We start from the raw sequence: 12,496 nt of genomic DNA on the forward strand, positions 1-12,496 counted from the left end.
CATTCACTTGACTCTGAAGATGACTTCCGCTCAGGTTGTCGAAACGTCAGTCACCAACAACAGTTCTTTTCAGAACTACACTCACCCGGACGATCACACTATACGAACTGATGTGAGTACTGATGTGAAGTACATATGAAATAATTCATATTTGAACTGCAGTTGTAGATGAAAGTGAGGAATGATTATTGTAGTAAATTTTCCAATTTACGCAATTAAAAAGAAGCCTGAAAAAAATCAGGGCTTCAACAGGATTCGAACCCATGACCTCCACGATACCAGTGCAATGCTCTACCAACTGAGGTATGAAGCCACACATTTGGGGTGAGGTCAATTAATTATCTTCCCGTGAGGAGTGAAATGATGTGAAGTATATACGAAATAATTCATATTTGAACTGCGGTTGTAAATGAAAGTGAAGAATGATCATCGCAGTAGATTTTCCAATTTAAGCAATTGGAAAGAAGAAGCCTGAAAAAAATCAGGGCTTCAACGGGATTCGAACCCGTGACAAAAAAATAGTCTGATGTGCACAACAGGCATGAATAAGATATAAAGGAAAACATACGATTTAAACAAAAATACTCTTAAGACTGGGCCTCAATTCAGTGGGCACACGGCACAAAACCATAAGTTAACACATTGTGATATAAATAGGCCCCTTTATAATATGAATAGGCACGCGCATATTATAATATGAATAGGCAGGCGAAAGGGATGCACATCGAACTATTTTTGACGCAACAATAAAATTTTTTACAGCCAATTGAATCAAAGAATTTTCAATCCTGCTTCATGGTTCAAGTTGCTATAAAAGGGTGAAAATGAAGTTCATTGATCATCACAATCACCGTTTACTATCGGAAAGCCTGTGATACTGTAGTTACGAGAATGGAGAAAGTTGCTCAAATTAAGTGGGGCCGTGGCAAGTTTTCGGAGGTTTTTCGATCGACCATAATTAATCCATCCCCTATTAAACCTGGACGAAAAGTTCAAATTATTTGGGGGGAACCAAAAAGAATACACAGCTGTTGTGGAATGCTATCCCATAGAACAGAAGGTTTCACAACCAGTGGATGTCGAGACTGAGTTGCCACAGTGCAGAGCAAGAAGTAAGAGAAAACTAGTTAGTAAAGATTTTACCTTTTATCACAGCCGTTTTATAAACTAAGGTTTTTCTTAACTTCCATTAAGATTTCATTATTGTTAACGTGTGAAAGTGAAACTGCTGCCAAGGAGAACAAGAAGAGAGGAAAACCTAAGATAAAGGTATGTTGAGCTTTGTTCATATGTTAGACATTGAAGTTCGAGGAAACGGTTTTCACTGTATAAGTGCTGGGCTTGAGAGTTGACTTAACACTTCGCTAAAACATCATTACAAATAACGGTCACTTTGTGTGTGTAAGATTCTACACCATTTTAACTCCAGGAATACATTAATGTTTGTGAGATAAAAAGTTAACATTTGATTGTGTTTCTGACCAGTAAACAACAATTGACAAAAGTTCACAGTTGTGTTAATATAAGGAAACCTCAGTTGAACCTGCGACTCACATTACTTTGATTAAGTTTCATGACTGTACTTACCTTAGTCTTGCTCCATCCACTGATGTCATTACGTTAACTATCAAAATGGATTAAAAACTCGTGGACCAAGTAGGGCGATCACTGGTCGTGACTTAAAAACCTTTGTTTTGAAAATGATCCAAAAATTTGATGTATCAAACTGTAAAACTAAATTTTCAACTGTTGAATCTTGGCTTCTTCAGAGTTAAAAAAGTACTGTCTCACTGCACGCATAATTCATTCTTACAAGACTGTGCTTTCGATATTCTGAAGAAGGCAGCAGTTTGCAGCTGAAAATTTAGTTTTACTGTTCTAAAGATCAAATTTGTAGATCAGTTTGATAAGTTATGACTATGGCTTTATTTATTTCAAATCAATTTTCAGAACCCAGACACTACCAGTAAAAATGGAAAGGCTGCCAAGAAGGACAAAAAAAGGGAAAAACCTAAGGGAAAGGTACTGTGACGTGACAAGCGTGACCACATCATGTGATCAGGCACTCACGTGACGAGCAGAACCTCGTGCAACGGATATACTTTGGTAGCGTGCGAGTGCCAACTCGGCATTAAAAGTTTCTTATCACTATTTAGCCTGAGCTGTGATTTATTCCCTTTATAACTTGACATGGTGTCAGAAGTGGCTCTCACGCTTCGTTACTGGATGATGTGATGAACATTCGTCGCCACACTGGTGAGTAAACCGTCGACCGAAATTGGAAGCTTGTTCTGCGTGGCCGCCATCTTGGATTTGGCGAGATGACTGATTCTGCTGAAGGAGGCGCTGAAGGAACGTCAGCCGTAGCTCCGTTGATATTGCCTCCAATGAACCTGCCGCCACCTAAACCACTCGTCGTAGATGATAATCTGGCTAGTAATTGGAAGCAATGGAAAAAAGTATGGCAAAGGTACGAAATCGCGACTGGAATTTACAAGCAGGAGAATCTTGTTCGAGTGTCAACATTGCTTTCGGTTATCGGCGAAGAAGCTGTCAAAGCCTTTGATACGTTCGCTTGGGGCGAAGGCCAGAGTGAAAACAGTATTACAGACGTCTTAGCTAAATTTGACGAATATTGCGAACCTCGCACTCAAGTCATTTACGAACGCTACCGTTTTAATAATCGTAAACAGGAGCCAGGCGAAAGCATTAGTGCGTACGTGACCGAGCTGCGTGTGATTGCGAAGAACTGTGCTCACGACGAAATCACACCGGACGAGATTTTACGCGACCGCTTGGTCCTTGGAGTCCGAGATGAGAAAGTACGCGAACGCCTTCTACGAGTAAACGACCTGACCTTGTCTAAAGCCATCGACATTTGTAAAGCGGCAGAACAGACTAGTCAGCAATTAAAGCTGCTTGCCAGTGGAACAGAGGAGTCAGTTGGTGCAGTTAGAACACAACAAAGAAATGAGCCACCTCAGAACACACGAAGGCCACGTGACCCACCCATCCAGCGAACAGAATGTAGATTTTGTGGATATCAGCATGGAAATCGCCAGTGCCCTGCAAAAGGCCAAACTTGCCACAAGTGTGGACAAAAGAACCACTTTCAGTCAAGGTGCCGAGCAACCAACCCAAAGGTAAACACCGTAGAAGAAGTACCTGAAGAAGTTTTTCGTATAAGTAAAGTTGGAAGTAGATCACGTGCTTTGATTACTATGGAAGTCGGCATGCAAGGCAACCAAAGTCAGGTGACATTCCAACTAGACACAGGTGCAGAGTGCAATCTCATTTCATTGAAAGATTATCAGCGTGCCACCGGTGATGTGGATTTGGCACAAGTCAAGCGCTGCTCACACAAGTTTATTAAAACTTACACCAATGAACGATACAAGATACTGGGGTCAACAGAGCTCCCTACATGGCGCCATGAGAAAAGAAATGAGTTGCCATTCAACATTACAGAAGATGACCTTGCCCCACTGTTATCATACAGCACATGTATTGGACTGGGACTCATCACAATTAATGACTGTGATAGCCCATCAAACGTCAGTAGTCTCGAGGATACCCCCAGCGTTGGCATTGCCGTAACAGTAGGGATTGCCGACATTCTAGAGGAATACAAAGATGTCTTTGAAGGCTTGGGTGACCTCCCAGGCGAGCACCACATCGTCACTGATGACACAGTTCCACCTGTAGTACATCCTCCGCGTCGTGTACCAGTTGCTCTACGAAACCAGATCAAGGAGAAACTTGATGAGATGGTAACTAGTGGTATTCTTGCACCTGTAACTGAACCAACCGAGTGGGTTTCCAGTATGTTGGTCATTGTCAAGCCCAACAAGCTGCGCATATGTCTTGACCCGTGTGATTTAAATAAAGCCATCCGTCGAGAGCATTACCAAATGCCAACAGTGGAGGAGGTCGCGACCCGGCTTTCGCAAGCAAAGAAGTTCACGGTTGTCGATGCCAAGGACGGCTTTTGGCAGAAACGTCTTGACACTGAGTCTAGTTACAAGACCACCTTTAACACACCGTTTGGGCGCTACAGATGGAATAGGATGCCGTTTGGCATCTCGTCAGCGCCAGAAGTCTGGCAACGTACAATGCACGAGTTTGTCGAAGACCTGGAAGGAGTGGAAGTGATTGCAGACGACTTCCTGATTGCCGGATTTGGCAATACAGAACATGAAGTAAACCAGAGTCTTGCAAGAAATGAGCGCGCCTTTCTCGAGAAATGCCGTTTGTTGAACTTGAAGTTGAATCGTGCAAAAGTGAAATGGCACCAATCAAGCGTGAAATTCATGGGTCATCTACTCACTTCTCAGGGGCTAATGCCTGACCCAGAGAAGATTCAGGCTATATTGCAGATGCCTGAACCTGAAGATGTCACTTCATTGAAGCGATTCCTGGGGATGGTGACCTATCTTGCTAAGTTCATGCCCCACTTGTCAGAGATGACAGAGCCACTTAGACGTTTGGAGGACAAGAATGTAGAGTTCCAGTGGTTAGAACAGCACTCCCTTGCCATGAAGACAATCAAGAAATTCCTGACAGAGGCACCTGTCCTCCATTATTACGATATAAACAAGCCGGTCACTGTACAATGCGATGCAAGCCAGTCTGGCTTAGGAGCAGTACTGCTGCAAGATGGTCAGCCTGTCTGTTATGCCTCCCGTGCCCTCACTGACACAGTCTCGATATGCGCAGATCGAGAAAGAAATGCTTGCCATCACTTGGGCATGTGACAAGTTCGACCAATACCTCTATGGGCAAGACAAAATCACTGTCGAGACTGACCATGAGCCATTGAAGTCTGTGTTCAAGAAGGAAATTCACAAATCACCCAAGCGCCTGCAGCGAATGTGCCTGGCCCTACAAAAGTACAATCTAGAAGTTCAATACAAGAAAGGAACACTCATGCACATTGCAGATGCCTTGAGTCGTGCATATCTGGAGACCACTGATGGGGCTCAGACCGAGTTTTGTGAGATTCGTGCACTCGAGATGGTGAATCACGAAGAGTATATTCGAGTTGAACCTCCGAAGCGAGATGTCTTCCGACAGCGAGTCGCTGAAGATGCTGATATCCAGGAACTAATCCGAGTGATCAAGCAAGGCTGGCCCGAAAAGAAAAATTGCCCTCCTGCTGCTCAGCCATACTATGACGAGTGAGGCGAGCTGATAGAGTCACAAGGTCTGGTGTTCCGTGGAGAACAGCTTGTAGTGCCTGTTTCACTTCGAAAGGAAATGTTAAACCAGCTCCACAGCAGCCACATCGGCATTGGAGGATGTGTTCGCCGTGCCCGTGAAATATTGTATTGGCCACGAATGAGTGCTGAAATCAGAGACTTTGTGTCTCGTTGTACAATCTGCCAAACATACCGACCAGAACAGGCCCGCGAAGGGCTTCAGCCACATGAGCTGCCTTCACGCCCTTGGCAGAAAATTGGTGCTGATCTGTTTGTTCTTGGACAGCAGACATTCCTAATCATGGTTGATTACTGGTCCAATTTCTTTGAAGTGGTTGAGATCCACAAGAAGACAGCACAAGCTGTTATTACTCAACTCAAGGTGCAATTTGCTCGCCATGGTATTCCAGAAGTACTGATTACAGATAATGGTTCAGAATTTGACAATCGGGAGTTCCAGAGTTTCTCCTCTGAGTGGAATTTTGATCACCGAACCTCTAGTCCAAGATATCCACAGTCAAATGGAAAAGTGGAAAATGCTGTGAAAACCTGCAAAGGACTTCTTATGAAAGCGAAGGACGACAAGAAAGACCCACTATTAGCAATCCTCGATTGGCGCAACACCCCAAGTGAGGGGTTCAGTACCTCGCCAGTTCAGAGGCTAATGGGTCGACGCACTCGTACTTTGCTACCAGCAGCTGCAGTGCTCCTCAGGCCAAACAGTGACATTAAGACGACGGCGAGTAACCTAGCAGCTAGGAAAAGATTGCAGTGCAAGCAGTACAACAGAGGCATCAAGAACCTTGCCCCCTTAAAGGCAGGTGATTCAATCCGCATGAAGTTGCCTGGGGAGAAGAAATGGAGCTTAGGCCACTGCACGCGCCCTCTTGCCCGACGGTCGTACGAAGTTGAGGTGGAAGGACGGCGCTTCCGTAGAAACCGCCGCCAGCTGCGGTCTACTATGGAGCCGTCACCAGAACCATGCAGCCCCATCGATGAGCCTCATCAAGCTGAGAATGAAAGCAAGCCACCAGATTTACCAGAGTTCCTGCCAGGACAGATCCACACCCAGACCCCTGAGATTGAAGTGAATGATTCAATCCCCGCCACAGAATCTGTCCCGGTCAACGAAGATCCCATACCTGCTTTCCAGCCCAGACGCTCAGAGAGAGCCAGACGTGCCCCAGCATGGCTTGAAGATTATGACTTGAACACTTGAACATTGACTTGAAACACTTGAAATAGCTTTAGTTTATTGTTGGACCCTATTGTTTTTGTTCTTGCTAATTTTGTAAGGGAAGGGGATGTGACGTGACAAGCGTGACCACATCATGTGATCAGGCACTCACGTGACGAGCAGAACCTCGTGCAACGGATATACTTTGGTAGTGTGCGAGTGCCAACTCGGCATTAAAAGTTTCTTATCACTATTTAGCCTGAGCTGTGATTTATTCCCTTTATAACTTGACAGGTACGCTTCTTACTTAATGTAATACTTACATGCCAGATATGAAAACAGAGCAATAGTTATTTGTTTTACACCTCGGTCTTGACGTCGATTCCTCCTATAAGCTCAAGTTTTGGTTGTATTGTACAGCGGTGTCACGCTCGAGTTTAGTGTTCAGGCCTGTGCAGTGCAGTGGAAACATGTAGTGAAATGGCCGCCATGTTCAGGGGGTGACCATGTGAGTGGAAAGTTTTTTCCTTGTGTATCGAGGTTTATATAGGTTCAGCGTGTTTCGTAAGTATTTCTTGCACGTCTTGTATACCAGTGTTTTTTTGGCAAGTATTTCTTAGAGTGTATTCTTTGTATTTCTTTATAGAAACCGTGCGAAGGTACAAATGTGCGATGGTGTATTTTTGAGTCTTCGAGCTCATCAGGCAAACTGTGACGTGCCCTTGTGCAGTGACCGAGTTCAGGATTGTGAGGTTAAAGTACAGGGTGTGGCACCCGTTTGGAACTTGGATTTGTGTTTGTTTTACTTCGTGACTGCTTTCGTGTGTTTGGTTTCACCTGTGGCCGATTCGGTGTGCTTCAAGATTTTAGCGGCTACACCTAACCTTCACCTTGAGCTTTTTGGGTCAATTTTATTTGGCCTATGTTTTGATACACTATAAACAGCAGTACAAGTGGTTTATTTATTTTCTAATTTTTCCAAAACACAATTTAAGTTGTTCTGAAGCTTTTCGTGTCTCATCTTAAGCTATTTCTTGATAAACTAGAATTCAAATTGATTTATGATCACTGATCATCCTAGCCTACATTTTTCACGATAGAGATAACGATGTTTCGCGATTGATCATGTTCATTCTAAGGTGCTGAAAAATAATGAAATTTTGGCTGGCAGTAAAAATAACTGAGACCCTTCAGTCTATTCTATTCTTTACATCGGTAGTAAATCCATTACTTTTTTACTTTATTTCTCTACAGATTCTGGAAGTGTCATCTCCAGCCATGGAGACAACCATCAACCAGTGATAGTAGAAGCTGTTAGCGAAGCTGCTTATTATGGCGGAGCATAGAGAACTTTTCAAAAGCAAATTTTTGCACTTTGTTGAACCACTTACTACTCAACTGTGCCCATTACATGTACACAGATACGAATTCATCGTACCCAATCGCTTCACTACGATAAATTGTTGAAGCAAAGTTCACTACGATATATTGTTACAAAGAACTTCACTGCAACGATATATTGTGACGATATAGTTTCACTTTGCAAGATATCGTTGCAATGAAGTGTCACTAGAACGATATCTTGGCGAGATATAGCGAAGATTGTACCAATATCTCACCGATTTATTATTTTAACGTTCGCCTATCTGTGCGATATTTTGCTGATATATGGGTGATAAATCGCGAGAACAAAGCATGATATTTGTTGATTATTGTTTGCATTACTTTTTCACAACACTGTAGAGGTGTATACTGACAGACTTACAAATCTACAATGCTCTAATGTGCACAAAAAAGGTTTTTTAATTTAAGCAGTGTAAAAGTTCCCTGATTTAAGTGGTGTAAAGCACATTACTGTTAGTGATGTTAGCTGCAGTTGACTTTAGAGATGTATCAAGCAAACAAGTAATATAGGTATTATGCTCTCACGAAGTTTAAAGTTGAATGGAACATTCCTAATTCTAAAGATAACACTGTTGCTAACCATGGTCCTTTCTCAAAACAATAATTATCCAAGGTAGATACTGAAAAACTTTCAAATCTACAATGTGCCAGTCTGCACAAGTTTCCGATTTTTTTTGCCGAGCAGTCTGTGATTAAATAGGAAATGCTAATTACTGTAAGATTCCAATGCAGATTGCAATGCAAAATGTATAAGTTTTGTGCACATTCTGCATTAGTTTTTTACTTTAAGTACATGAACAGTACAATGATGAAATAGCAAAGAACTTTGATGTTAAGTACGTAGAATGGTATTGTCAGCACATGTAAGCCAAATAAACAAACCCAACATTTGTTGCTCTTAATCATCTTGTGTTGTCTTTGTTCTACAGAATGACTTATGGTCAATAATTATAACCAAAGTTGGAACTTGGTAATGGGAATTTGCTTAAAACCATGCCGTTTTTCCCTAATAAACCAGTATGATTTACTAATAAACCATTGATGGTTTATGAGGAAGCATGCACATGTTTGCACTTTAATTGCCATCGTTTTCTATCATCTTACATACTGCTTAATTGGTGTTTAAGCCCATGAAAACAATGATGGTAAGTTGCTCAAAGCCGACTTGTATTTTGACTAATTTCCCACAATGTTTTCTATTTGCTACTCATTCATGGTTTATTGACATAATCTAATAATGGAAAGTTTTCAAAGCCAGCATGTATTTTGAATAATGCCCATGATGGTTTCTACTTTGTATCTATTAATGGTTTAATTGACAGAAGCCAATCATGGGAAGTTTTCTGTTTCCAAGAATAGTTTTTTATTATTCTACATAATGTTTAAACCTATATAACACCACAATGGAAAGTTGTTTAAAGCCACCATGTATTTTGAATAATTTCCCATAATGTTTCCTATTTGTTACCCATTCATGGTTTATTGACAGAAATCAGCTATGGGAAGTTCTTCAAAGCCAACATGTATTTTGAATAATACCTGGGATGTTTACTACTTTTTATCCATTAATGGTTTAATTGACAGAAACCAACAATGGGAAGTGTTCTGTTTAACCACAAATGGTGTTTAAATGGTTTTTAAATGGGAAATGAGTAAATACCATTCCAAAAACTGTGGTAATTTGCAGCCTTTTATGTTTTCTTCCTACCAAGATAAAACAGTTACATTTAACTTCTTACTCAGTTGAAGGTGCTCTTTGTAGCTAGTTGTTGAAGTTAAAAAGTTTTGAAACAACGGCAATGTGATGGTTTTACGGTATGTCTTGCGCTCCACGATCAGGTAAATACTTACATTTTCCACAGGATTTTCAATATGACGGCCTAACAACTTTGAATGGCTAATAGTTCACCGACAAAGCTTAAATGAATTAGTCACTTCATCCATTTACTAGGCACTGGTTAAACCATCCAAACCAGTAGGTTGGACTGACATCAGTGTTGCCATAGGAACACAGTGATGAAGTCATATATTTTACAGATATCACAATTTCTTGAGATCTAGACTTTTAATTTCCTTCACTTTGTACCTACTGTTCCTCTGTTCTTCTACACCTACTGTTCCTCTTTTCCTCTGCATCTACTGTTTCCCTGTTCCTCTGTGCCTACTGTTCTCTGTGTCTACTGCCCTATGTACCTACTGTTCCTTTGTACGTACTGTTCCTCTGTACCTACTGTTCCTCTGTTTCTATGTTCATCTGTGTCTACTGTTCCTCTGCACCTACTGTTCTTCTGTACACCTGTTCATCAGTACCTCTAAGCCTACTGTTCCTATGTACCTACTGTTCCCCTGTTCATATGCTCATCTGAGTCTACTGTTCCTCAGTTCCTTTATGCCTACTGTTCCTCTGTTCCTCTAGTGTCTACTGTTTCTCTGTACCCACAGTTCTTCTGATCCTCTGTTCCTCTGTACTTACTGTTCCTCTGCACCCAATGTTTCTCTGTACCTACTGTTCCTGCATCTACTGTTCCTCTGCACCCCATAACATTTAACTATTTCAGTTGCCAGTATAATGATTAACAATTTCAGTTCCCGGTATACGAGAGACAACCTGGAATTTGAGCATCCCAGACACGAGCTGCCATCTTGGATTCGAGTATTGAAAAGACCCTGGGAACAAGTTTCCCATTAACCCATGATGCAATGATCTAAGAAAGGTGTGCAAAATTCCAACATTCAAATGATTGCTGAAATTTTTATGTGAAGAATGTTGAAATGCCTCAGGAATGAAGCCACAAAATCTGGACCTTTTGGCTGTAAGAAAAATTGTAAGTATAAAGAATCACATGGCTTCTGGATTAAGACTTTAGATAGCATTTTTCAAGATCAGTGTTTGTCACCTACTCCACCTCAGCAACCAGTGTTGCTGTCTGCATGTTTTGGGCCTTTGTCTTTATTCTTGTCCATTTCAGCTTTGATTTTAATCACATGATGCTGTGTGCTTTTGTTCTAAAAGCTTAAACTCATTCACCAAGAGTACTGTTCGTGGTTAAAAAAGTGAAAAAAATTCAAACACGAGTGATGATACTGACACCATATTTCCATCATAATCTGTGGGATCTGACAGGAAATTTAACACGAGTCTTCAGTGCAAAACTTGCAACTTTCAATTCTAATTAGAGAAACCTACAAATTTTGCAAATAAAATAAATTATGAACAAAAACAAGTGATCTATCTAGTCTTTAGTCTGTTGTGGCCTCAACCTTTGGATATACTGGACAAAAATTACAAATGTTGTAGAAGGTTAACATTGGAGAGTCAATGTACTGTATTTTGGTGTAGTGTTAATATTGTCATTTGTCTCCTTATGACACATTCTTTTCATAATTCTGGGTTTTGGACCTAATTTTTAACTTGGAAAATCATTGTAGTGGTGGCACGATTTTACTCCATCACTCCTTCACCTCCTGTTAGACATTTGGAAAATTAAAAGCTTCAGACGATTTTTGAAACACAAGACAGAGAAAGACAAACTCTACCTTTCGGTAAATGATTTCTTGACAGAAAAAGAAAAACGATGAAGAAAAGGAAAAAGAATCTCGAGTCACCACTACGTTTCAGACTCCCATAGTCGAGCGGTAATCGGCCAAAATACTTCCAAATTGGTAAAACCATTAACTCTAAATGGCACAAAACTCTCCAAAAAGCACAACAACTACTCACTCAAAACACTTCAAAACTCTCATGATAAACACATGCAGAACTTAAATTTGTATGTGCAATAAACATACCGGTAACTTAAATTCAAAATATTTAAGTGTGTGTGCACGTTATTTCCACGTCATGCCACTGCTCAGAACTGTTTTCTTGACAATATACATTGAACTATGGCCAAAGATAAGAAAACATGATTGATCATTGCAGTTATGCACACCACTTGAACAGTACTTTAGTTGAATACATAACTGTGATGATCAATTATGTCTTCTATGAAGACATGATTGATCATCACAGTTAAATACACAACTTAAGCAGTTCTGAATTTTAAAGCCTGAAAAAAATTCAGGCCTGAACTGGATTCGAACCCATGACCTCTGCCATACCGGTGTGGTGCTCTACCAACTGAGCTATCAAGCCAACTGGGAGCTGATCATGTCGTGAGTTCGTTATATACCCGTAGATGATGAAGAATGCAAGTGAATATATGAAACATGTGGTTGTTGTTTTCACTTCTCAATACAATCTCTGTAAGTTACTCTTGTTCTCTCTCAAAAGAGAGAACAGAAAGTAAAAACAGAGATTATAGCTGTTACACTTGATATTTGCAGGTTAAGTTGTTACATAAAACAATACATTGTAAGGTTACATTTGAAACAGGATACAGGCAGTCAAAGTTTCACCTTGTTTCATGTAAAATTTTTTCTGTTGATGTGGTTGCCTTGTTTTGCTTGATATTTTGCACCCTTAAACACTGTGCAGGAACAATCCAAATGTCAGAAGTGGTGTCTAAGGTACTCAGGAAACTATCTCTGACATTCTCGTCCAATTACACTTGGTTGCTTGTGTGCAGGCTCTGGTCAGAGTTAAGGGTGATATGTATGACCTTGTTATTTGATGTGGTAGAATTTGCAATGTGTAACCTACAGGAAATTTCATCACCAGGTTTAAATCTCGTGGTTACATCTTCTAGTTGTCTCATTGATCATCATAAAATAAATG

At 40.8% G+C, this 12,496-nt stretch overlaps 1 protein-coding gene across 1 annotated transcript; it reads left to right on the top strand.

Moving 5' to 3' along the window:
* Positions 1-2,321: 2,321 nt before the first annotated feature.
* On the top strand, positions 2,322-3,475 carry LOC149099409 (uncharacterized). The gene is made up of 2 exons (XM_089276827.1): positions 2,322-3,364; positions 3,469-3,475. The coding sequence occupies exons 1-2, from the start codon at positions 2,322-2,324 to the stop codon at positions 3,473-3,475; spliced, it is 1,050 nt and encodes a 349-aa protein (XP_089132953.1).
* Positions 3,476-12,496: the final 9,021 nt, after the last annotated feature.

This window comes from Orbicella faveolata, unplaced genomic scaffold, assembly GCF_042242905.1.
Source record: "Orbicella faveolata isolate gen_17 unplaced genomic scaffold, um_ofav_v1 contig_46, whole genome shotgun sequence".
In the NCBI taxonomy this organism is placed as follows: Eukaryota; Metazoa; Cnidaria; class Anthozoa; order Scleractinia; family Merulinidae; genus Orbicella; species Orbicella faveolata.

Coding starts and splice junctions, on each gene's coding strand:
- LOC149099409 (XM_089276827.1), top strand. CDS start 2,322: ATGACTGATTCTGCTGAAGGAGGCGCTGAAGGAACGTCAGCCGTAGCT.